Source organism: Myodes glareolus, chromosome 21, assembly GCF_982192425.1.
Source record: "Myodes glareolus chromosome 21, mMyoGla1.1, whole genome shotgun sequence".
Classification (NCBI taxonomy): Eukaryota; Metazoa; Chordata; class Mammalia; order Rodentia; family Cricetidae; genus Myodes; species Myodes glareolus.
Genome location: NC_142046.1, coordinates 17682096 through 17708309, shown reverse-complemented (window position 1 = coordinate 17708309; position 26214 = coordinate 17682096). Strand labels below are relative to the sequence as shown.

The following is a 26214-nucleotide window of genomic DNA, read 5'->3' as shown; positions in this document are numbered from 1 at the left end:
AGTCAATGTCAAATGTCTTTCCCTGTTACTTTTCACCTTGTTTTTTGATACAAAGTCTCTCACCAGCCTGGAGCTCACCGGGTTAGCAAGACTGGCTGGTCACGAAGCTCCATGAGTTCCACTGTTTCTGCTTCCCCAGATCCACTGTGGCAGGCGTGCACCACCATGCTCAGTTCTGGGGCTTCAATCTCAGGTCCTCACGCTTGTGTGACGAGCATTTTATTGACTGAGCCGAGCATTTTATTGACTGAGCTATCTCCTCAGCCTTGCACCATCTTAAAAGGATCCCCAAACAAATCCTGTAGTGGAGCAGCCAGTACTGTTCTCCAGAATGTGTGGGAAGGTGCCCCCCAAGCTCAGGGAACTAGACCCAGTTCAGAGGTCTTGGCTGGGTTTTCACCATACCTGAGGCTCAATTTTCCCATCTGCAAAATAGGGACAATAATAATATATTTGCATGTGTGCATGTATATGAATGTGTGTGTGTGTGTGTGTGTGTGTGCGCGCGCGTGAGTGTGCCCGTGTGCGATGTGCAGAAATCAATCCATGGAAGGCATACACATGCGTGGTCCATAGCAATCACTCTGTAATGGTTACCAATTTGTGTTGAGAACAAAGACAGGTCCCAGTTTGCAAACCCATTTGGATACAGGCTGCAGAGTCCAGTTTTGCCTTTGTCTTTCTCTTGCCACGCACAGGGTGGGTGCCACCCTGCAACCGATGAGCAGCAGGTTGTAATGCTCTCACCGCCCCACATTTCTGGCGAGCTGTTTGCTCCTGCCGTGGAATTTGATTTGAGGGAGAGAGGCTGCCAGAAGCCAGGGATTTTTGTTGACCACAAGTTGTTAATGGTCTGAGGGCTGTGTTTTCCCAGCCCCAGGGTTTCCTGGCTGTTAGCTGTGCTCACGGCGGGAAATTGGACCTGTCTTCCTTAATGAAGACCAGCTAGGGCAGCAAGGCAGAGGGTGGCCAGTGGGGACTTTTCCTCCTCTTTGCTTCTTAAGGGTGTAATGACGGAGGTGGGGGGCCGGCCTCAGCATCTCTGGGTCTCCCTTTTGAAATAGAAGTGATTTAACTCTTTGCTTTCTAGGTTTCAAATAATAATGCTTGCTCTTTTCTCATTTTCACGGCTTGACTTCTCTCGAAGGTTCTTATTGGAAATTCTCCCATGACCATTTCTTCCCACAAGATTCTTGCTTGTTAAAGGCCAGTTTGTTCCATAGCGCTCTGGATTTGGGAGTGGGAGGGTGCTGGCGCTGAGACGGAGGCCAGGCTGCTGCTGGCACAGGCTTGCAGCGCTCCCTCTCAGCACCTCTGCTAGGCAGATTTGCTGAACTCCACATGGCTTCCAGCGGGCCTCAGAGAGGCTGGGGTGTTCATGGCCCCACAGAGACGTTTGAGCATCGTGAAGACACTCTGAAGGAGACGGTCACGGAGGAGACTCCCAGGGCCTAGTAGAGGCTTCTGCAACAGTGTCTTGTTCAGCTCTGTAATGTATATATGTTGAGCCCAACTGTAGTGGCCTTGGCAGGCAGTCTCTGGCAGCTGCTGGCTCACTTGGGCACAGCCCCTTTGCCTCACTAGCTTGGATCTGAATCTTGGGGTTTTGCTGATGTTTGAGGGAGGCTGTGATAAGCCACTCAGAGAGAAAGTGAAGGAATACAGAATGCAGATGTCAGCTCCTCTTGGGTGGCCTTCTGGTGGTCTTCCTGGTTGAGGACTTGGAACTCAGCATTCACATCTGTAAAATGGGTACGATCGGACCACCAATCAGGCCGCGCATTGAAAACTGTGTGAAGGGTCTGCTCAGGGCCTTTGGGGAACCATGTTGAACTCAGGCCCTCTGGTTGTCAAAGCTGTGGCCCTCCTGGCCTGTTGACGGTGGCAGTAACTGCTTTCTCCGTGAAGGCAAAGATAGAGGCTGTCCCACCTCTGAGTTTTCCAGAGTCATCTAGCGAGTAAGTGTGTTGACTTCCTCTCAGAGGTGAGGAGGGAGCAGAGCCTCTTGGCCATCCCCTTGCCTCCGTCTGAGCAGAGAGACTGCAGAGAATGGATGGACACAGCATTGCTGTAAGCCTGGTCCCAGTTACTGCTGCTGGGAAACCGGCCCCAGCTTTGCCCTGCCATCTCAGAAGCCCACTGTGAACCATGGGCTGCTGTTCTCGTCACCGGGGCCTCACGCTGTCTGGGTCTTGGGGGATTACTAGGATCTTACTGGTCTCCCTTGCTCACTCAGTCGACTCTAAGCCCATGCTGGTTTTTCCTGAGGGGGTATGCTGTGAGTTTTGTCCCTTTCCTTGCAATATGCCTGAAATGTGAGATGCAGGAGGTGCTGGCCAGGTCAAGGCCCCACGATTCAGAAAGTGTGTGTGTGCGTGTAGGGTTTGCCTCGACCTCCCCCATGTGGACAAACATCCTCTTTTCATCCTCGAGTAAGCTCTGGGGATTGGAAGCAGGGGTGCAGCTCTCAGGGAAGGTGTTGTCTGGAAGCAGGGGTGCAGCTCTCAAGGAAGGTGTTGTCTGGAAGCAGGGGTGCAGCTCTCAGGGAAGGTGTTTTCTGCATGGTGGAAGCGAGCTGTTCTTAGCTGGAGTGTCTTTGTAGCCAGACTGTCAGCAGCAGCGAGGTGCTGGGAGCTGAGGGCCCTGTTCCCATCAGAGAACACCAAGAGTTGAGCAACTTTATCAAACGTGATCCACAACATGGCAGAAGGGGATTTCTGAAGCCAGGGAAGACTCTTCTCTAGCCATGCAGCCTCGCTCTGGACCTCTGCCACTGACTCCTGCGATCCTACGTTAGCCAAAGTCACCTGGTCCTGTCAGATCTATGAAGCTTGGAACCTTATAGAAAGAACCAGAACAAATGCCTTTCCAGGATGGAAGCTCATTGCATTGATTGTCTTGCATGCCGGTTAATGACCTGCCCATCACTCTTGACTCCTCCTACTCCCATCATCCTATTTCCCATTTCAACCTGGAACTTGGGGCGACTCTTGTTCTGCTGTCTGAAGGTTTGGTCCTGACCAGTGTTTGCAAGGGAAGGGCAGAGATGGGTACCCTCTGCTGATTCTAGGGCCCTGAGGTGGAAAGGCCTGATATATGCCTTGAAGGAGGGCCATGGAGAAGACTGAGACTTCGGGGTATGGGGAATGGCTGGCTGCAGACTCTGGGCCAGGAGCCAAATGCACTTTTAAGCTGCTGAATGTTTCAAGGGGCAACAAGACCAAACAGACTGTAAACTCAGCTTTCACTGTGCACCCCCAGTTGCTGGCGGTTACCCCCTCCCGACCACACCTCAGCGTTTGAAGAAGGCCAAGTGTTTACCTAATCCTGGCTTCCCTGTGTCCAGGAGCCCGGCTTTTCCACTGACGTGTTTTTTCCTGGAATCTGTCTGAGACAGGAACGGGCTGTGCTGAGGAGGTGCTTTCCTCGTCGGCCAGCCCACGGAGCTCTGGGGCCGGCCTTCTCAGACAAGAATGGTTTGAGAGTCATCCATCTTCTGTATGAGTGGGGAGATATTACCAGGGCGGCCCCAGATCCAGGCCCAGCTTTAGCTCCGAGACTAAAGTCTCTCCCACTTTTCTTGCCTCTCACCCATGCAAGGGCCTTCCCAGTGAACTTCAGCGGTCCCAGGGATTCAGCTCAAGTCTGTTGTTGAGTGGGATGCTAAACCAATGAACAAGGATTTATGTCACTGGGGAATGGCGTGACATGAGAAATCATCACAGCCTGTGGGAATCTGCCAGTGATGGCAGACAAGCTACAGAGGCCCAGAGAGCAGCTGCCCCTGTCCAGCTATCGACATTGTCCTATACTTCGTCTGTGCCATCTTCTGTCGATTTGAATGACACACACGTCTCAAAAGGCACCGCAGTGAGGCACAAAGTGCTCTCCCCACTCTGAGTGCAGTCAAGGAAGGCTGGTTCTCACTCTTCACAGAGCTGTGAGGTCGCTATCCAGAAGCCCCTATGATACCATCTCTGTACCCAGTCTGCATCCGTTATGATGTTTACAGTCCAGACGGGACAGTCTGGGCCAGCTGTTCCTGTGATCTGGTGCGAGTCCCTGTTGCTACCCAGTGTAGTTGTGGCTGTGGCCATGTTGGCCATGCTGCGTGAGACCTCACGCTGACAGCACTGAGACCTACGTTCACATAGCCCTCTTGGGCTACTCTAGACTCCCGCGTCCCGACCTATAGATGGGAATAAGGAAGCTTATAGAGCTAAATGGTAGGACCTGGGTTCAGTTACAGGAAAGGAAGCCTCAAACCCAGGCTCTCAGCTGTCCACCCCAGTCAGGTATGGGCGGGTCACACATTCCTCCTAAGGCTTACCCTAAACCTGGTGGACTCACCTGAAGACCCTCAGCTGGACTCCGTCCACACAAGGCCTATCTTCGGTCAGGTCATACTCCTGAGTTGAAGGGTTAGAGCTAGCTTTGGGGCATTCGTTTAGCTCATGTCTCTAAAGCATCCTGGAAAGGGCCTCCGCTGGTTCACCAGAGCATGCACACCTCAGTAAAGCACTGGGCACTCCTGAGTGGCTTCCAGTTCCACCGCTATCAGGTTTAGGAAGAATTTGGTGTTGGGCTCAGTAGCTGGCACCAGCTCGTGCATGGCTGGCCGATGGCCATACAGCATTAGTCATCGAGTAAATTGTTGACTGGCAGGCAACCAGACGGGAGGTCTCTGCTTCTGGAGACCCAGTAAAGCACGGTACTGAGGCCCTTAGCAGCAGAATAGAGATTCAACCCGTCACAGGACTTGCCTGACCCGTGAGGGTGTCAGGTTTATTCCATGGAAAATGTGAGCAGCGGCCATCTCCCAGGAGACAGGGTTGACCTTATGTTGGAAGTCAGGCCTTGTCCAGTGACATCATGCTGGGCTGACATGCAGCGGACATTCTGATCAGGTCCCCTGAGAGCATTGTGGCTAGGGAGATCTAGGAAGTTAGACCTCATTTCACCGAGGCACACAGGGCCAAGTCACTCAGGGAGGGGACCAGGGCAGACAGGGACACGTGTCAGGGTAGCAGAGCAGCAGGAGGGGCACATGGTTGAGGAACTTATGAGAGCCTAGAAACTTCTCTCAGGTTCTGGCTATGACAAACAATGCTGCTATGAACATAGTTGAGCACATGTTCTTGTGGTACGATTGAGCATCCTTTGGATATATACCCAAAAGTGGTATTGCTGGGTCTTGAGGAAGGTTGTTTCCTAATTTTCTGAGAAATCGCCATACTGATATCCAAGTATATCTCAAGTATATATGAATGGGGCTGTACCAACTTGCATTCCCACCAGCAATGCAGAAGTGTTCCCTTTTCCCCACAACTTCTACAGCCTAAGTTGTCATCAGTGTTTTTGATCTTGGCCATTCTTACAGGTGTAAGATGGAATCTCAGAGTTGTTTTGATTTGCATTTTTCTGATGACTAAGGATGCTGAGCATTTCCTTCAGTGTCTTTCAGTCATTTTAGATTCCTCTGTTGAGAGTTTTCTGTTTAGGTCTGTACTCCATTTTTTAAATTGGATTATTTATTATTTTGATGGCAAATTTCTTGAATTCTTTGTATATTTTGGAGAACAGTCCTCTGTCTGATGTGGGGTTGGTGAAGAACTTTTCCCATTCTGTAGACTGTCATTTTGTCTTGTTGACCTTGTCTTTTGCTTTACAGAAGCTTTTCAGTTTCAGGAGGTCCCATTAATCAATTGTTTCTCTCAGTGTCTGTGCTACTGGGGTTATATTTAGGAAGTGGTTCCCTGTGCCAATGCATTCAAGTGTACTTCCCACTTTCTCTTCTATAAGGTTCAGTGTGACAGCATTGTTTGTCATAGCCAGAACCTGGAAACAACCTAAATGCTCCTCAACTGAAGAATGGATAAGGAAAATGTGGTACATTTACACAATAAAGTACTACACAACAGAAAAAAAATAATGACATCTTGAAATTTGCAGGCAAATGGATGGGTCTAGAAAACGTCTTATTGAGTGAGGTAACCCAGACCCAGAAAGACAAATATCATATGTGCTCACTCATAAGTGACTTTTAGACATAAAGCAAAGAAAAGCAGCCTACAATTCACAATCCCAGAGAACCTAGACAACAATGAGGACCCTAAGAGAGACATACATGGATTTAATCTACATGAGAAGTAGAAAAAGACAAGATCTCCTGAGTAAATTGGCAACATGGGGACCATGGGAGAGGGTTGAAGGGGAGGGGAGAGGTTGGAAGGGGAGCAGAGAAAAATGTAGAGCTCAATAAAATCAATAAAACAGAAGGAGAAACTGCTATCAAGCTCTGGATGGGCGAGCGTGTCTGAGCCCCGACCTGGGGGCTCCAGAGGGAGCTTAGCCAAGTCCTGTCCTTCAAGTCCCATGGCAGACTGCATGGATGTTGGGAGCTGGTGTCAGAAACACAGACAGACGGACACCTTTGAAGCTCCTCAGTGCCAGAGTTTTTGAGCAACCGAAAGCCCACAAGCTAGGCCAATTTGATTTACTGTAATCCACCAAGTGTTCCTAATTGGTTGATAGATGCGTGGCAATCCCGAGTTCTTTTATTCTACTCCTAATTGTGGATGTTAACTCTTCTACATTTGTTCTGGTTAGGGTGTTTGTTTGTCAACTTGGCACAAGTCAGGGTCAGCTGGGAAGAGAGGTCCTCAAATGAAAAGAGGTTCTTCTCTCAGATTAACCTGTGGGCAACCCTATGGGGCATTTTCTTGAATAACGATTGACGTGAAATGTCCCAGCCCATTGTGGGTGTTGCCGCCCCTAGATAGGTGGTCCTGCATTGATTATGAAAGCAGACTGAGCAAGCCACGAGGAACAAGCTGGTAAGCACTGTTCCTCTGTGGGTCTGCTTCAGTTCCTGCCTCTGAGTTCTTGCCTTAAGTTCCTATCCTGACTTTCTTGGGAATGGACTGTGATTGGGACATGTAAGCCAAAAAATAAAAAAAAATCCAAAAAACCCCACCCTTTCCTTTCTAAATTGCTTTTGGTCAGAATGTTTTATCACAACAATAGGAAGCAAACTAGGACATTACACACACACACACACACACACACACACACACACACACACACACACACAGAGAGTCTCTCTCTCTCTCTCTCCAGATGGTTAGGAGGCTGTCGGGTTCATGTGGGTATCCTGTGGGGTCTGGGTTTGGCCGTACTCATAGTCCTGGCTCAAGTCAATATGTAGCCTTCTTCACATAACCTCACCCACATCACTGGCTCAACACCTCCCATGCTGATGGAGCAGGAGACCATGGCCAACCTCTGAGCTCCATTGTGACTTCCTGGATTTCTCAGGAAGAATCCACATGGGACAATTGTGCAAACTGTCCCCAGGAAGCCTAAGGGCTGTTTTTCCTCCCTGGGGACTCACAGTTATTTACTTGTGTCCGTAGACTTCCTAGAGAGTGGGACACACGGAAAGCATGGGAGGAGGAGGAATCAAAGCCGTGTGCTCTCCTGCAGGCTTTTATGCTGAAGAGGGACATTCAGATGATGGTGAGCCTTCACCAGGGGTTGATGACAGTAGGGAATGGTTATGGTCGTGACGGGAAGAGTGGTGGTGGTGTGGTGGTGCTGGTGGTGATGGTAGTCTTGGTGGTGGTAGTAGTTATTGTGGTGATGATCTTGGTGATTATGGTAGGGGTGGTAGTGATCTCTAGATGGTGGTAATGGTGGTGCTCGTAGTAATAATAGTGGTGATGATGATGGTGGTAATAGTGGTAGTGGTGATAGTCATCTTGGTGATGACAATGATGATAATGAAGGAGCTAGTGGTAATGGTGATGGTGATGGTGAAGGTGTTGGTGGTAATGATGGTAATGGTAGTGATGGTGGTGATGGTGGTCTTGGTGATGGTAGTAATGGTGCTGATAATTATGGTGAAGGTATTGGTGGTAATGGTAGTGGCAATGGTAAAGGTGTTGGTGGTATTGATAGTGGTGATTATGATGGTAGTGGTGATGGTGGTCTTGGTGGTGTTAGCAGTGGAGGTGGTGGTAATAATAGTGGTAATCATGGTGTTGGTGGTGGTTGTGGTTGTTGTGGTGGTGGTGGTGAGGATGGTGATCATCCTTTTCTTTCTAAGATACTTCCTGCATGATGCCTTTATGCCATACACCCTTCATAGGGTCTAGGAAAAGAAGCAAGAAGACATTTTTGGTCACTTGAAGCTGTTTCCTTAACTCTCCTGTGAACACAGCTCAGCCCATCTCTACAGGCTACTCGAAACCGCAGAGCAGTGTGTTCAGGTCCCCTTTCCTGGCTTAGACATTTTTTTCTTTCCATCCTGTGTAGCCCATAAGCAACAATACCAAAGCAGAATTTCTAAATATAACTTGTGTGGGCTCCAGAAGACCCAAATGGGTGATCTGTCAATAACGAACCTCTGGGTACAAGATGGGGTGACAGAAAGGGCCCCTACAAGATGTGGTGACAGAAAGGGTCCCTCAGCACTCAGTGCTCTGCTCCAGGCCTGTGGAAGAGTCCCCTGGCTGGCTGACAGGGTGTGTCTCATACCTATGGGTGCCTGGCATGCGCCAGTGTGGCCTGGCTCTGGGGTCCTTCACTGCTGCTGGAAACATGGTCGTCCTCTGCTCCAGTTGCGGAAGTTGGGTTGAGGCCTCCCCTGGCCACTGCCAAGGCCTCCCCTCTTTCCATCCACACAGATGGGGAAGCGTGGCCCGATGTGGTTTGGGAAAGTGCCTAAGATCACTGAGCGTGACTCAGATGGGAAACCAGGGGAGCTTGGCAGTGTGGCCCCCGAGTTCCACCTCCTTCCACCTGTGACAACAAGCGAGGAGCTCTGGGAACTTGTCCAGGCCACAGGTACCTAGGTGTGTTTGAAATGGGTGATGGAGAGGTCCTACCCTCACCAGCTCTGGAACATGGTTCTGGGAATGGCTCATGGCCAGGGAGTGTGGCAGTGGGGACTCAGGACTTGCGGCGAATACACTTGTGGGCTGCCTCTCCTGCAGCCTGCAACAAGAAGGGCTTGTTTTCTCAACTTGTTTGCACCTGTCTATTTGCAGGCTCGAGGTCGTCCGCATAAAATTTGGTATGTAATCTGTAAGTTAAGCAGCGGTCTGTAGGGATCCCTGCAGAGCCCCCTTTGGATGGGGTGAGGGCTAGGTATGGCAGCCGTGGTGTGGGGGCTGCCTCAGGGACAAGGAAGAATGAAAAGGGAGGGGACAGATAGGGGCCCCTGCTATCAGAGTGTGGATTGCAAAGCTCTCCACTGTATGTGAGTGCGCTCGCTGCATAGCCCCCAGGGTTGCAGACTCTTCCACAAAAGCTTTGCAATTTCCTCGGCCCAGCGCAGCCTGGCTAAAATCTCATTATCGGCAGAAACACAACCGACTCGCTCAGCAAAATGCTTCAGGCTCCGTGAGCGCCAAGGACAGCGTGATCTCTGTAGTGTCCAAATGGGGATGGGACTGCCCTCTGCAGAAAGATGGACTGTTCACTTGATGCTGCCAACATGGGAGCACTGTCAGCACAGCACACTGGAACAGCAAAATGACCCACAGGCATGGGGGTAGAAGCTTCTAGAAACTCCGTAGGGGCTCAGAAAGTAAGCCTGTGAACAGAAGGGGAAGGGACAGGCAAAGGTTGGTATATGAGGGTGAAGGTGGTATTCGAATACTGGCACCTTTTCTCCTCACGTGATTTTGGGTCACCATAGGCAGGCCGTGCGGGACTGCTAGTTCTGGGTGTGGCATTTGAAATTAAGTGATGGTAGGGCTTGGCCCTGGCCTTTGGGGTTAGAAGGATAGGTTGGGCTGCTGCCCACCATGTATAAGCCTGCATGAGTGACTGAGCAGTTCGAGGGTGTCCTATGTGTGATGTGCACAGCTTGATGCTGTGGCCTTAGGCTCCAAGGGAAGCCGCTCCAGAGAGCTGGGAGGGTGCTGCCAGCCTCCTTGCAGAGAGCTGGGAGGGTGCGGCCAGCCTCCTTGCTAGGTGGTCTGTGACAGTGGTCTCGTCTCTCTGTGTTCACACATCTGTGTCGTGGAGAAGGGAAAGATGGAAGAAGCCTTCTATCACCTCATTTGGAAGTGTGGGAATAGGGTAGGGTCAGGCCTGGGGAAAGGTCACTTTTGCTGAGATACAGAACAGGCCAGTGAGGGTTGGTGGACAAGACTAGACCTTATCTGAGGCAGGCTCCCTCAAGATTCCCTCTTCCTGAACAGTCATGTCATCATGTGGGTGACGGGGGCGGGGGGAGGAAAGGGGAAACGGGGAGTCTCAGTGCAGTTCTTGAGGACCCGTAAGCTGCAGCTGAGGGAGGAAACAGTGTCCTGGACACTCAAGTACTCACTTCCGTGCTCTTTGAGGGTCAGTCACTTAGCACATACTAGAGCCCTCCCATGACATTCACATGTACATGCACACAGACAAAACTGTGCCCACACGGGTATATACTACAGCTAACATACAGTCTCCACACCCATGAATGTGCACAAGATCTATGCTCATATCTGCAAACAAACCAGACCACCTCAGCTCTTGCTATGAGACCTGCAGTGTGTGTGTGGTCTTGTGGTAGTGTTGGGAAAACAGACTCCAGAGAAAATCTCCAGAATGCAGAGAACAGTAAATGGGACTCCTGACCCTGAAACTCCCCAGTGGTGGGCAAGAGGGCCGGGCTAGCGTGTTACATGGCACCACCCCACTGGCGTGTGACCTCTCGGTTTCTGGGCAAAGTCATGCTCATGGAGAAAGGGGGCGGGGTGTGTGGTTTGTATCAGGATGGAGCTAGGAGCAGGGGAAATTCTGAAGGAGCTGGGGGTTATGTCTGCCATCCTTGCTATCTTTGGGGTGTGTGTATGGTGATACTTAGCAATAAGACATGACATTAAGGGAGCCTCAGTGAGATACTGGATAGCCAGTATTTCCATGCAGGAGCAGAGAGCCTGTGGCCCAATCCCCAAATTCAGCTGGTTGTTCATGAGAATCTGCAACCAAAACCCATCTCTGAAAGGGCAGCTGATCCTGACATCTTGCTGCACCCCAGGGCCCCCAGAGTGCTGTCCATGAGCAATTGCAATCTCCTGCCTTCACTGAGAAGCCAGGAGTGTCTTTCTGAACTTCAGACCTGAGACCTTTCTGTGTGGTGGCAAGCTGTGGGTGAGTGAGGTCATGAGCCCAGTCCAGGTTCTGGCTTCCTACCTCTACCCCTGCTGGCTACTGCTGGGCCCTGAGAAAGCCTTGGGGACTCCCAGCCCTGCATGTTTAAAGTCTGTATTTCTCCCATGCTTTGTCCTTGTGAGGTTTAGGGCTGTTGCATGGAGTCTGGGTCTCTCCCATGGAGCATTGATAAAATGTTCTCGATATGAAACTCTGGTCACTGGTTTTGTTTAGATTTATTTATTTGATTTGATATGTATAAGTGTTTTGCTTGCATGTATGTTTGTGTACTTTGTACCCATGGAGGCCAGAAGAAGGTGTTGGATACCCTGGAACTGGAGTTACGGTGGTTATGAGCCACCAGGTGGATGCTGGGAATTGAACCTAGGTCCTCTGGAAAAGCAACGAGTTCTCTTAAGGGCTGAGCTCTCTCTCCAGCCCCAGGCTTTAACAGTAGTCCAACCACCTGGGGCTTCCAGGCTTCTTCCGTCTAGGCCACAGGCAGTGACTTCCAGAAAGCCCCCCGAGCTTCCTGCAGAGCTGGCTGGTCCACAAGGGAGTAAGGCCATTGGGGACATCCCGCAAGATTTCAAAATGGGTTAGCACAGCACAGCTACACCCTGCTGGGGCTCCCTGCAGTGGGTGCTTGGGCCCCACCCCCTAAATGTTCCACAGAGAAACCCAGAGAGAGACCAGATGTGTCAGGCCCACCCCAGAAGCGTTCTTGAGCTTCCAGGAGGATGCAGAAGAGCACACTTGCCCTCTGGGATGCCCTCCAAGTTGCAGGGGCAGGACCTGTCCTCTTCTCCTCTACCTCCCAACTTCTCCAACCCCAGCCCTCCGGACCCACCCCCATCAGAGGCTTCTAGGGGACCTGGATTTCTGTTCTTAGGTTCAAGACCGCTGTCTGCCCTCCTTATCTGTCTATTGTCTGTCTGTCTGTCTGTCTGTCTGTCTGTCTGTCTATCTGTCTATCTATCTGAGACAGGTTCTCATGTATCCCAGGCTGGCCTATAATCTGCTATATAATTATATATATATAAAATATATATAATTTATAATATAATAATATTATAAATTATTAATTTATAATATAAATTCAAGGATACCCTTGAATTTCTAATCCTCTTGCTATCTATTACTGCTCTAGTGCTGAGATGTAAACACGATGCTACCATGCCTTAGTTATGTAGTGGTGGGGACTGGACCCAGGGTTTTGTTTTTCAAGACAGGGTTTCTCTGTAGCTTAGGAACCTGTCCTGGAACTAGCTCTTGTAGACCAGGTTAGCCTCGAACTCACAGAGATCCGCCTGCCTCTGCCTCCCGAGTGCTGGGATTAAAGGCGTGTGCCACCCCCGTCCAGCAAACCCAGGGCTTTTATCCATGCTAGACTAGTACTCAATGAACCAGTCATCATTGTATTTTCACCGGGTTGGCAATGGTTCTAGGGACTTGGGAGTGCCTTAGCACAGTCGCTGCATTCTTCACGACACTCCCACCCACAGCACCCTCTTAGGTCTGATTGCCATCTGATCGCTACCCGAAGAAGTTGGCTAAGAGATTGGAACCAGACCCTAGCTCCAGTCTGAGTCCATGTGGTTGCTGCACGTCACAGGCAGCCCAGGATGGAGGTAGGGTCTTCTCAGAGCCCAGGGTGGGTTTTCAGCTTTTCTCCTGAACCAGCACCTCTTCCTCCTGGTTCTCACAAGGTCTAGGAGGGGGCTGTGATGCTCTCACCCTGCCCTCTCAGCCCCAGCCTGTGCTGCACACAGCTGGGGGAGCAGACACAGGTGCCAAGTAGAGCCCCTGTCCCACCATCTTGTCCCCCTGCCCTGCAGGGAGCTCCTTGTCCCTTGGTAGTCTTGCTGGGCATTGGGCATTTGAAGCCCTTCTCCCTTCTTCTCGCATTCAATGAAGAAAGGATGATGAGCCAGAGGCACTCTGGACCAGGACCAGGAATAGAGTTAAACCAACTCCCTGTAGGTCTCAGAGATGGACGGGTTTGGGAAGGCGGGCATTTCTCGCCCAGCCTGGGTTGATTGCATGTCCACATCCAGACTGAAAACCTGACTGGGCTGAAGCCAGCTTAGCTTGGGTTCCAGGATAGGCACACAGGAACAGGGACTTTGCATCAGTTCCTAGAGCCCTTTATTCAGCCTTAGAACCAGTTGTCATGCAGTGTGTAGGTGGCGGTATACCCACACTCAGTGACAGTGAGCCACCTTACTCTGTCCTGCTCTCTTGACCACTAAGCTGGATTGCAGAGATATTTAGACACATCCCTGCCTGAAGAGTGTGGTATTCCTGGAGAGGCATTCAGAACCTGTAAGAGACGTGTCAGCTGCTAGGCCCCAAAGACTCCAAGTGTTCACTGCTCCCCCCCCCCCCCGCCCAAGACATCTCTTCCTCCCGCCAAGTGTGTTTGGAGATCATTTATTTACATGCCAAGCTCTCGACTGAAAGAGAAAATATTTTTATTTGAATTGGATGAAATTTGAGCTGGATAGAGGTCGTGTTGCTAAATGAAAATGTCTGTTTTTCCTGCACCGTCCTGCCATGAGGCTCTCATCTGTGGGAGTTGAATACTCAGGCCTCCAACATCCTAGGAGGGACAAGTGTGGGAGGGAGGGAGCCAGGGCAGTAAGCACCTCTGCTGGCCTCAGAGAAGGTGGGGAGGGGTGATGGGAATGAGAGGGAAGTAACTAGCCTGGGTGCCAGTAGGGAAAATACTATGTAAAATAAGGAGAGGAGATCATTGGGACCCTGGTGTGCACCCCCCATTTACTGCAGTGGAGGCTGCAGAGCATCAAGCAGTAACAGCAGCAGCAGCAGCAGCAGCAGCAGCAAACAGTTTTATGCATCTATTCTCTGACTCTTATGGGCTAGCGACCAGGACTGGTCTAAAGGAGGAAGAAGTCCTTGTCCTTGCCTTTGCCCCTTCACCCCTAGGGGTCAGGGGTGAGGTTGGCCCTCTTACCCCCAGCTGCCTCTTGCCCAACTGTCCTGCCTCATCTTATGGAAGAAACCTGGGTTCCAGGGCATAGCAGTATTGTGGAGTGGTAGGCACAGCTCTTTGCACGTCCAAAGGAGGCAGTAGCTGTCCTGTTTGCTGCGGAGAAGAATGTTTTTCTGTCTACAGCCTGGATAGGAGTTTGCCTGCCGTGGTGGGGACAGGTGGGGTGGGTCAGGTGGCAGTCATGGACACAGGGCTTGTGGGCTATCCCTGTAGCTCAATGCCCTAGTTAGTTTGAATCGTCAACTTGACACAGCCTGGAGTCATCTGAGAAGGGAGTCTCAAGAGACTCAGATCGGACTGGCCTATGGGCACATCTGTGGTGCATATTCTTCTTGATTGCTAATTGATAGAGTCTGGCCCGGATTGGGATTGCATTATTCAATAGGTAAGTTGTCCTGGGCTGTATAAGAAAGCTAGCTGAGGCAGGTGGTGGTGGCGCATTCCTTTAATTCCAGCACTCAGGAGGCAGAGGCAGGCAGATCTCCGAGGTCAAGACCAGCCTGATCTACAGCACAAATTCCAGGACAGCTAAGGCTACACAGAGAAACTCTCAAAAAACAAAAACAAGCAAACAGCAATAGCAATAGCAAACCACCAGCAGGGGCATGTACCTGTCTGTGAGAGAGGCAGCGAGCACCCTCCTCCATGGTTTCTGCTGTACTCCTAGCTGTGGGTGAGTTCTCTGTTAGAGGTAATGCTTCTTGGAATAGTAAATAGGTCTGGCTTCAGGTTTCTGTCCTCAACTTAATCCTGGGCTGTGACCTGGAAGTGTAAGCCAAATAAATCTGTTCCTTCCTAGTTTATTTTTGTCCAAGTGCTTTATCAGAAATGGAAAGGAAGCCAGACTACTGAGATCAGGGCCAGTGACCTCTCCTGAATATAACTCCTCACTTGTCCAGTGAATGGGCACTGTGCCCTGGGGCACTAGACGGACCTTAGGAGGAAATATCTGCCCCTCCTTTTCCACAGAGGTCAGGGTTTGGGATCTATCTATCTACTGTAATGGTACCCAGAGGAAAGGACCTTGTAGTTCGCCCTGGAGGCTAACCCTACCCAGCCATCCAGACTCAAGCCTGTTTAAGGTACTAGGAATTCCTTGCTCATTACTGGGGTTTTCAAACCCCAGTGGGACCAGGTATGTGGAACTCAGCCTCCAGGGCTCAGGGAGGCTGGCCTTTGATGTATTCTGAGACTGGTTTTTTTTTGTTTTTGTTTTTGTTTTTTTCTTTTGTTTCTGTCAGTGAGTACTCCCACTTCATCCCAATTCTAGGCCAGATTCCTCTCAGAACCTGGAGATGGTGAAAGATCCTGACCTAGATCAGAAGGCATCCACACCCTCCTTCTCAGGAAAGAGGACCCTAGGAAGTCATCCGTGTGTGGGCTTACACTCAGTGACTTTTGGTGACACACTCATGCAGTCCTGCCGTGGTCATGTAGCTAGGAGTGCCACATCTAGACCTGCCCCTGCAACCTCCAGGGGGCTCAGTCTAGGGTCCAGCTCAGAGAAAGGTTCATACTTCACCGAATGAAAAGCAGGGATGCAGGGCTTCCTGGATTGGGCAAGAAGGTCACATTTTCCCCAGAGCACAGCAGAACTGTGGGTGCAGGACCAGAGATAATCCCAAGATTCTGGCCAGAAAGTGGGCACCAACAGAAACTCAATGACCACATAGTCTTGGGAGGATGTGATATTATCAGGAAAGCACAGGCCAGTCTGTGCTGATAGAATGTGGACACCACCGTGTAGCTGTTCTTTGTCACAAGTGCATTTGCAGTGTGTGACATGGTGGTCAGAACTTAGGAGGTGCTGGTGGCTATTGAACGAGCAGGTTAGTGCATGGATGCATGACTGGGAACATGAATGAATGAGTAGGTAGACAGATGACACGGGTGGGTGGGTAGACAGATGATATGCAAGAATGATGGATGGATCGGTGGCATTAATGCATGGATGGGAGAAAGGGTGGATGGCCATAGGAATAGTGTGCATCAATGGATGGAGGGCCTTCATGGCTGGTTGGATGATTGGAGGGGCAGATGAATCGCATGCATGCCTGGATGAATGGGTGACACATATGGATGGATCGGTGAGGAGATCAGTGAGAAAGAGCTGGGCATGTCATCTGCTATAATCACAGAAATGCATCTGCTATTTCCTTCCCTTCTTGAGTGCTCGCTGTTTACTGTCGAGTCCCTCTGAGCCCCTCCTTCTAGGCCTGTGGCTTTGCTCCTGAATCCTGTGGTCTGATCCTGGCCCCATGTCCAAAGTGTCTGATCACTGTGTCTTCTCACTGCTACCTCATGTTTGTTCTTGCGTTCCCTGTCCTAAATGGGCCCTCTGCTAGCCCCTGCCCCCTTGACATTCTCTATCTTGCTGTCCCTTTGGAGGACTCAGCCCTGCAGATCCGCTAGGGGTGCAGAGCCCAGCTGGAAAGGCAAAGATGCCATTGAGAATACATACCAGGCAGGTAGCATTTCTGCCTGGGGTGGAGAGAAAACTCAAAATAAACCCAAGAGACTGTACTGTTTTCCAAATTGCATCTAGGCCTTGTCTCTGCAGCCCACTATCTGAAAATTCCATAGAATATATTGCATTCTTTATTCCAGTATAGTGTAAGGCATTCAACTATAGGGATTGGTGATAGCATCATGTGACAGGATGGACTCCAGGCATAGGGAACTTGACCTGGCACAGCCCTAGGTCACCTCTGTTTATTGTTGTACCATCTCCAGTGCGGCCTTCGACATGCTAGAATGCTCTGATACCATCTCCCCAGCCCTGAACCCAATAGGAGGAAGTCACTGGAACCTTGTGAGCCACTTTCACAGGCCTTGCCCCACTGAGCCTTACTTTCTTGGGCTACTGAATGGGGGCTGATAGACCGTGATGGCCACAATGGGAGGCCATGAGCCGCTTCCTTACCTGTGCTCAGCGAGTGGAAACACTCTCACTCCCGGTCACTGTCACCAGTACAGTCTGATTGGCTGGGAGGGCCCAGCCCCTGCCTCAGGCTGGCTCTTGCTGTTGCCAGGAGGGTGTGTCTGTACATTGTGCTCGTGGTCTCTGCAGATTCTCTACTTCTTTGCTGTCTGCATATCTTAATAAGAGAGAAGTGGGGTGCCTGATTCTGTGAGCAGCTGGAAAGTTCCAGCATCAGCTGTGTGGAGTGGTCGGGGCTGTGACTTGTACGTGGGGCATTCATCATTGCATTCCACTTATTTGCCATCTTTGCATGGACACGTGGTGCTCCCACATCTGCGGTTGTTGCTAATACTGCTCTGAGAGTATATGGATATGCGTTGGCCCAAGTGAGTCAGTCCCTCTTTATCTTTAGGGGTATACTGATTTGGGGAAACTTGTTCAAGTGTTTGTCCTCGGTTCCAATGTTGGAACTGCTAGGTCATATAGTAATTCTGTGCTTAACTCAATGAAAAAGCGAGCTTTGCAAGTTAAAGAAATACCCCTCGGTGCTGGAGACTGCTGGAGACAGGGATATGCCCTCCAGAATCGAGGGCAGAGGCATTTATGCTTTGTAACTACATTAGCTGTGAGCACCAACTTGACAAATGTGTAACAGGTATTTGGTAGATGGATGGATGATTTGTGGGGTGGATGGATGGATGGATGGATGGATGGATGGATGGATGGATTGATAGACATTGAGTGGATTGTTGGGTGGAAGGATGGATAAGTAGATGGGTGGGTGGATTAGTGGATGGATGGATGGATGGATGGATGGATTGATGGACGTTGAGTAGATTGTTGGGTGGAAGGATGGATAATAGATGGGTGGGTGGATTAGTGGATGGATGGATGGATGGATGGATGGATGGATGGGTGGATGGATGGATGAAAAGGTGGATAAATGAATGTGTGGATGGGTGAATGGGGGAATGGATGGGTGGATAGTTAGTGGAAGGGTAGATGAGTAGATAGGTCAGTGAATTAGTGGATATATGATGAGTGGATGGGTAGGTAGATAGATATATAGGTAGATAGATGGGTGAATAGGAGGTAAATGGATGGTTGACCTGGATGGATGGATGAATGGATGGATAAAAGGGTAGTGAATGGATGAGTGGGTAGATGAATAAATGGGTGTTTAGATAATGGATGAATGGAAAGGTAGGTAAGTGCATAGATGCCTGGGTAAATAGAAGGTTGGGTTGGTGAACAGATGGATGGGGAAATGAATGGGTTAATCCTTAGGTCAGCCAACCTAGCTTAAATAACTCTGCAGAGCAGCATCTGCTGGGAGGAAGTGTGTCCTTGAGGGCATTTTCTCTCAAGGTCTTTCCCAGGCTGCTGTCTGATCCAGGCTGTCAGGCTGGGCCCCCTGGGTCCTTCAGGTCCCTATGAGTACCTGTGCTGCTGGCTCATGAGCTTTTGTCCTTTTGCAGGGTGACATCCAACAGCTGCTCTTCGTCTCTGACCACCGAGCTGCCTATGATTACTGTGAGCACTACAGCCCCGACTGTGACACCGCGGTCCCTGACACACCTCAGTCACAGGACCCTAACCCGGATGAATATGTGAGTCATCTCTGGCCGACTTCACGGTGGGAGCATGGGCAGACCAGGATGGTAGAGAGTTGCAGGGTTACAAAGACCTGTGGAAGCTGCAGGACCATAGGGGAAGCAGTGTGTGATGTCTGATCCATCTTACCATGGAGTAGTTACACCCATCCCGCCATGATGGAGTCTCTCAGGGGAGTGTCAGCAGCAGCTGTGGCCTTTAATCTTCCACACACGCCCATGAATGGATGCAGATAGGTGCCCTTTACCCTCAGGTTGTGGCCTCAGTTTTTCTTTAGAGTGCAGCCCATTCCCTCATGGGCACCTGAAGCATGCTCAGCCCTGTGTATTGTGGTCAGTTCCCTGACTCCCAGAGTAGCTGTGACTTTGAAGGACAGCCATGTGTGTCCCCTTTGCTCTTCCCCCCATTTCTTGCTCTAGTTGATGGATCACTTTGCTCAACCCCAAGCCCCGTGTTATTCATTTTACTTGAAGTTCTTCCTAGTCTTTCCCCTGCCTCTGGCCAGGCTTGTCTTCTGCCCCTCTGAGCTCTTTGCCTCTCCAGCTGTATTTCTCCTCGCACCTCTCCTCTTTCACTGCTGCTTGGATGAGGTGGAGGTGTTCACGGGGCAGTAGGGCTCCCTGACCTAGGACACACCCCTACAGATCCTGGGATGCTGGATGGAGGGCAGAAGCCAGCCTCCACCAGGTCCCTGATTTGTATTTGAGGACAAAAATGCCTGCTTGTGACTGTAAGTCCCATGTGTTGGGGTTGAAGGTCATGTTTGGTGCCTAATGGCTGTGACCAACAGAACTCACACTTTACCCTGGCTCTGATTCCTATGGGTCACATGTAACCACTTTGAGGGCTCTGCTTTTGCTGACCTCTCAGAAGCATGTGAGATCGTCTATCTCCATGTTGGGCTTCTGGGTTTTGTTCAGCTTTTCATGGAGTGACTGAGGGAAGAACCTTGTCTGGGGACCCTTGGGACTGGGCAGTGCCTTGTGACATCTGATTCCCCATCTGAGCCAGGGCAAAAAGGCTGACAGGCTGCCCTGTAATACGTCTATTCCCTTCTTCATATGGCCACCATTGACTTCAGTACCCAGAAGGAGACGGTGAGACCTATTACTATGAGTACCCATATTATGAAGACCCTGAAGACCCAGGGAAGGAGCCTGCCCCTACACAGAAGCCAGTGGAAGCCGCCAGAGAAACCACGGAGGTTCCTGAGGTCTGAGCTGGACTGGGGTTGGGTTGGTGAGGTTCCTGGTCCCTCCAGGTCATGGAGCAGGAGAGGATAGAGAACCAGAAGCTATGGACATGGTGGCAAATACCCATAATCCTAGCTCTTGGGAAGCTGAGGCAGGACAGTCATGAGTTCTAGGCTGGCCTGGGCTACAGAGGGAGACATCCCTCCTCCCCACATATATGGAAGCTTAAACTGTGGTTGGACCTTTCCTGGTGTGTGCCTGGGTGGTCCTCCATCTATGCATGCCACCCCTGGTAGCTGGTGTTCACGCACTGGCTGCTTCCCTCCTTATTGTCTCTGTCTTTCAGGGACCGAGGATCATGAATCCAAGTCCATAGGCCTTGGCTGAGCCGTGCATCCACACACTGATATTCACTGTCATACTAAAGGGTTGCTAGGAAGGGTGCTTAGAAAACCCTGGATCCAGGCCCCCTGACTGCCTCTCTCTACTCTCTGCCCCCAGGAACAGACCCAGCCCCCACCAGAAGCCCCCACGGTGCCCGAGACCAGCGACATTGCGGGCAAGGAGGATGATCCAGGAATCGGGGACTATGATTATGTGCCCACTGACGACTACTACACTGTCTCCCCTTATGAAGACCTTGGCTATGGCGAGGGGGTAGAGAACCCTGACCAGCCCACCAACCCTGACCCAGGGGCCGAGATCCCCACCAGCACCACTGTTACCTCTAACACCTCCAATGTAATTGTCTTCCTTCCTTTATGTCTTGACCTAGGGGAGGGGTGGGGAAGGAGCCAAGGTTGTGGCTCTGGGTCCCTGCTGAGCACCTACTTCCTTGGGAGGCCTTCATTACCTAACGCCCCCATCCCCATACTCTAGCTACTGAGTCGTCTGTGGTGGGGTTGAGTGTGTTTGGAAGCCATCAGCTTTTCTGAGTTTATTTCCGTCTTCCCCTGCAAAATAGGTAGAATAGCTCTTGGGCTCTGAGTTCTCATTCTCAGGGTGGCACAGGCAATGCTGTAGATTTTGGCTCCAGGAGTACCATCCATGAGCATCACAGAGTAACCCTCACAGGGCACTGTGTTCTTCACTGTTAGAAAGACCCTCTATTTCCAGGGTGTGAGCTTTAATCGCCCACGGAGTGGATGGAGTATGGCTGTAATCACCTACTGAGTGCAGACCTCCCCAGCAGGGAGTGCTGCTCTCAGAGACTGCTCTAACTTGTTATGGGGTCTTGGGCAGTTTGGGGAAACATCCCCATGGTGGCTGGGAAGTGTGCAGAAAGGCTGTGGGGAGCACAGGTCTTCCTTCATGGGATCCCCATGGGCTTCAGCTCTACATGTTCTGTTGTGGGGCCACTGGTTGCTTTATGTCCAGCAGAAATTGCTGGACTCAGTGCCTGTCAGGTGAAGTCTGCAGTCACTTGGTCGGCCTCCCTGAGTGACGCTGCCGCTTCTGCCCCTTCGTCTACAGCCAGCTCCACCCCCAGGGGAAGGGAAGGATGACCTGGGCGGTGAGTTCACTGAGGAAACTATCAAGAATATAGAGGACAACTACTATGACCCCTACTTCGACCCTGACTCCGACTCCAACGTCTCGCCCTCAGAGATAGGGCCAGGCATGCCGGCTAACCAGGACACCATCTATGAGGGGGTAAGAGACCCAAGCTCCTCTCTGCTCGGGGGCATCTGGGTGGGAAAGGGGCAGCCCTTCCAGAACTCTGAGGGTGGCAAGAGTGACCTAGGATGCCACGCAGCTTCATTCTTCTCTTTTAATTAACTAACTAACCAATTAACTAATTTGAGATAGGATCTCACTATGTAGACTCGGCTGGCCTGAAATTCACTGTGTAGACCAGACTAATACTCAGATAGATCCAACTGCCTTTGCCTCCCAAGTGCTGGGGTTAAAGGCATGTGCCACCATGCTTGGCTGGGCTTCGTTCTTTAAAGTGGTCCCTCCGACTTCCATCATCTGCGCCTCAATGCCTGATTGCGTCGGTATATGCGCGGCTAGGCGTGAGGTTCAGCCTACTTCGGCTCGTTAGCCTCCTCCTGGACACGAGGGGAGGTACCTGGCTGCAGGGAGCACTCTGCTTTTGCCCAACTTTTGTGTCACGTGGACTTTTTGTTCCCTTTCTCTCCCCCCCCCCCGTTCTTCCTCTCTGGAATCTCACATTCCACCCGGACCCCCCACCCAGATCGGAGGACCTCGGGGTGAGAAAGGACAAAAGGGAGAGCCAGCCATCATTGAGCCGGTAAGGACCCAGATGTGTGTGTATATAAAGTGTGTCTCTTTGCTGCGGTGCCCTCTGCTAAGTTCGTGGTGGTTTTGTTGCGTGTGACCAGACTGTGGGTCCCTTCTCTGCCCGTCAGGCTACTCGAGAAGCCACCCCCATGCATTCTACAGCCTCTGTATCAGAGACGCTTGGGAGAATCTGGGGTGGGGGAGTATTCCAGAGCTCAGTCAAGGTGCTGGGCAGCATGTCGATCACAAGTGTCTGTACTTAGAGAGAAGGCAGAGGGTCAGAGTACCTCTGTGGAGATTTCTTTAGAAGAAGGGACACAGACCTCGAGAGGGAGCCTGGACCAAGGCTGGGCGGGGAACTCATAGTGTAAGTAGCAGGCAGGGGGGTAGTTAGTTAAGGACTTCACCTCTCTGTGTCCCTAATGCTCCCCATTTGAGTCCCTTTACTGCAACCACTGAAACAGGAAAGACTTGTCAAGGGAACGTCAGAGGTTCTGAGATAGGATTCACCTCTGAGTAAAGCCCCATGCCATTAGGCAGTGGAATCCTGCCTATAGAGAATGTGTGGTTGTATACAGCCCATGTTCCCTCCTGGGTCAGAGAGTTTTGTGGGAGTCTGGCCTTGTTCTGCTGGGTGCTGTGGGTGTGTCTGCTTGGGTCTCAGAGCCGCTGACATTAGGACTTTGACCTCAGGGAACAGAAAGCTGTGTGGTTGACTGCACTGGGCTTGGTAGCCATGGGACTGTGGGCTCAGAATTGGCTTTGCCTAGAGGATCTGGCCACTGAGGTCATCTGTCCTAACATAGCCCGTGAGTACCCAAGGAAGGAGGCACTTGTCCTACATCCCAACCATTGCAAGGCTGGGGAGCTGTTAATTCCACTACCAGGACTTGACTCCCCAGAGCTGAGTTCATAACATGACCTTGGGGCTCCCTCAGAGAGAGAATCAGCCTCATAGGGCCACCACCTTCATGCAGGGGGAGGGCCTTGCTTGGAAGTGCTGAGTAGGCCAGTGGACCAGGGCAAGATCCCTGGCTTGGCCTCTTTCCTGGCCAAGGGAAGCCTTGGAAGAAAGCCTCTTGCTGGTTCCAAGGGCTCTGCCTGCTTCGCATGCCCCTGGTTCCCCCTGGCTATGAGCCCAAGGACGTATATCCTCTTTCTAGATCCCTTCCCTGACCTCCCTGTGGATCTAAAGATGACAACCCTTATCTGAGGCTGTATGATCAGGGCACAGAGGGAAAGGGGGCAGGGCATGAGGGTAGCCCAACTAAGGGGCCCCTTGCTCAACCCCATGGGAAACCTCAACCCAAGTTCATGTTCACAGGAGGCTAGTCCTGAAGAGGAGCATCTCAAGGGACCAAGGCAGACTTATCCCCAGGCACATGTCTGAGGCTTGTTCTACTCTGTGCCAGAGGAAGGTTGTTGCCCAGATGGCCTCTCTGCTATACTAGACCTCCATACAGCACTGCCTCAATGGGGCTTGGCCTCAGGTGGACGTGGTCATCCATTGCAGCCCCTTGATGGGGTCCTTGATGCTTCATGAGAAGGAGCGTCTTTCCTGAGTAGGGCAGTGAGATCCCAGAGAAGGCAGGTACGCAAGGCTCTGCAGGCCTCAAGGTTGGTTCCCAGCTTCAGAAATCGTTGAGTGGTACCTCAGAATAAGTCTTACTTAAGCTTATTGTATGTAGAGCTAGTACCCCAGTTTTGAGAGTAGGAGAGGCATGGAGAGAGCCCCATTAGAGAGCTGCCCTGAAGGAGGCTGTGGGTGAGGGCGAGCCAGAGGTAGCACTGACAAGGTAGAGACGGTCCAATGGACACCCATCTCTAGACGATCCAGTTCCTCTTCTCTGGGAAGAGCCCAAGCCATCTGGAGGCGGTTACAGAAGCCTCCCCCACCCCCGCCTGTTGCTTGCTTCTTCCCAGCTTCCTCAGAGTGTCCACAGGGCCTTTGGCGAGTCCCCACGGAGAGATGGTGTAAACATTTGGAATTGTCAACCTGGAACGTCGCCAGATGTCCTCAGAGCCTTAGCTATACATAAACAGATGGAAGCCTTGGGAACTGGCAGTGTATACCCTGCCCTGTGTGGGGGCGGCTGCTATCCCCTCTTCCCCACACCTGTCCCACAGAATGGGTTTACAACTACTGAATACAGTGCCAGTCCGTCCCCTGCATCCAGGAGGGACATAGCTGGCCCTCCCTGCTCAGGTTTAGCTCCTCTCATTTATCAGCAGGACAAGGGGCTCCTTAAAAGGACAGATCTGACTTGGCAGAGACGAGGCAGACCCAGTGTAGCCTTGGCACCAGCCTACAACGGGCTCAGGGACCAGTAAGTGCTGAGTTGATGCCTCTCACCTGTTATACCCACTCTACCTTTTTGGGCAGGGGAGACCATGTCTCAAGTAACTCAGGCTGGCCTTGAACTTCCTAACCAGTTGAGGATAACCTCAAACTCCTGATTCTTCTTTCCCCCTCTTCTTAGTCCTGGGAGTTCAAATCCAGGGTTACAAAGTATGCTAGGCAATCACTTTACCAAAGGACCCCAGGCTCCGCCATTGCTTCTAGTTTGTTCTGCCTAGCAGGTGGATGGATCTCTATTAAGAATGGTTTGGGGGCTGAGAGTGACTGCATATACCTATGGTACCAGTGGCTGGGAGGTTGAAGCAGGAGGATCTGAGCTCTGTCTTTACTCACTGAAAAGTAAACAATTGTCTTCAGTTTGGCCAAGTCTAAGATTTTTTATTTCTGGTTTTTGTTTAACCGTATGCATTGAAGGAAATAAAACAACATGGCCTGTTATCATAATCATCATCATCATTGTCATAATTTTTATTATTATGTATGTAGGTACATTTTGGTACGGGTATGTACAGTGTATGCCTGTGGGTGTGTGTACATACATGCAGAGGCCAAAGGTAGATGCCAACTGTTTCCTTCAATTGCTTTTCACTTTACTTTTTTAAAATATGTCTGAAGTGTTTGTCATGTATGTGAAGTGCCCTCAGCACCCTGAAGAGGGTTTCCCTGGAGGTAGGAAAGTGGTGAGCTCAGCCCTGGTCTAGACTGCTGGGACAGTGAACTCCAGGGCTCTGCCTGTCTCCACCTACAGGTGCAAGCCTAGCCTTTATATGGATCCTGGGATCCAGACTCGGGTTCTCATGCTTGCACACTTTATTGACTCAGCCATCTCTCCAGTCCTCAAGACAGATGCTTTGACATACATGATATATGTATACACAGCGAGGAGCTCAGTCTGCCACCCTATGTCCCAGCCTTTCTTTGTATGAGCGTGAGTCAGTGTGTGAGTGTGGCTTATTAGGGGTTAGTGAGGGTAGCTGAGATTGTTTCTGATAGGCTGCTAGTGAATAAACCCTGTCAGTTACAGAGACCTTCTCCTGTAGTTCGAGCCCCAGTGCGTTAGGAGATGGTGAGGTTGTGAGGTGCCGCTTAGGTTCAGCTTGCCTCGGAAGGCCACGGGACCAGGGCTATTTCCCCTAGCCACATGCCTTCCTTTTCATTCTGACCTGGGGTGATCTGGGACTGGCCTCCTGTGAGCTCCCACAATGCTGCCCCCACTCCTCAGAACAACAGTGTGTGTGTCTGCAAAGACAGCTGCTGTCTCCTGGGCCCTGCTTGAACCAGTGGTTCCCTTAATCCCTTCTCCACTTCTGAGTCCTCCCAGCTGCCTGTCAGGGGAAACGGGAAGTGGGAAGATGAGCCGCTTGGATGAGTTCTCTGTGTACATCGCACGCACAAATATTTCTCCTAGTGCATCTGTGTAAACATGGCGTATAGCTTCCCAGAGAGAGACCAGGAAACCTTGTAGGCAGGGTGGCTAAGGCTTGTGTGTGTGTGCGTAGGGTACTTTGCTGCCCCTAGTCAGTTGGGCTTCACTCCCCTCTCACCTCCTTAACCATGGTGACCAGGATTTCAGGCCTCACACCTCCACTTGAACAGGTCTTTCCGCTTGTCAGGGCAAAGCACACATTTGACAAGGGAGTCACATGTGTTTTCAAAGACATATCGGAAGCATGATAGCACCCATTATCTCTGCAGAATAGTCATTCTTATTTCC

At 51.0% G+C, this 26214-nt stretch overlaps 1 protein-coding gene across 2 annotated transcripts in view; it reads left to right on the top strand.

Annotated features, from left to right (window-relative positions):
* Col5a1 (collagen type V alpha 1 chain) overlaps positions 1 to 26214 on the top strand; it is a 153006-nt gene that overhangs the window by 44708 nt on the left and 82084 nt on the right. For both annotated transcript variants that reach the window (XM_087899820.1, XM_087899819.1), the window contains exons 5-9: positions 18566 to 18697; positions 19783 to 19914; positions 20396 to 20635; positions 21368 to 21547; positions 22095 to 22151. In XM_087899820.1, coding sequence (XP_087755946.1) covers positions 18566 to 18697; positions 19783 to 19914; positions 20396 to 20635; positions 21368 to 21547; positions 22095 to 22151 — 741 coding nt within the window. The remainder of the gene's footprint in view (positions 1 to 18565; positions 18698 to 19782; positions 19915 to 20395; positions 20636 to 21367; positions 21548 to 22094; positions 22152 to 26214) is intronic.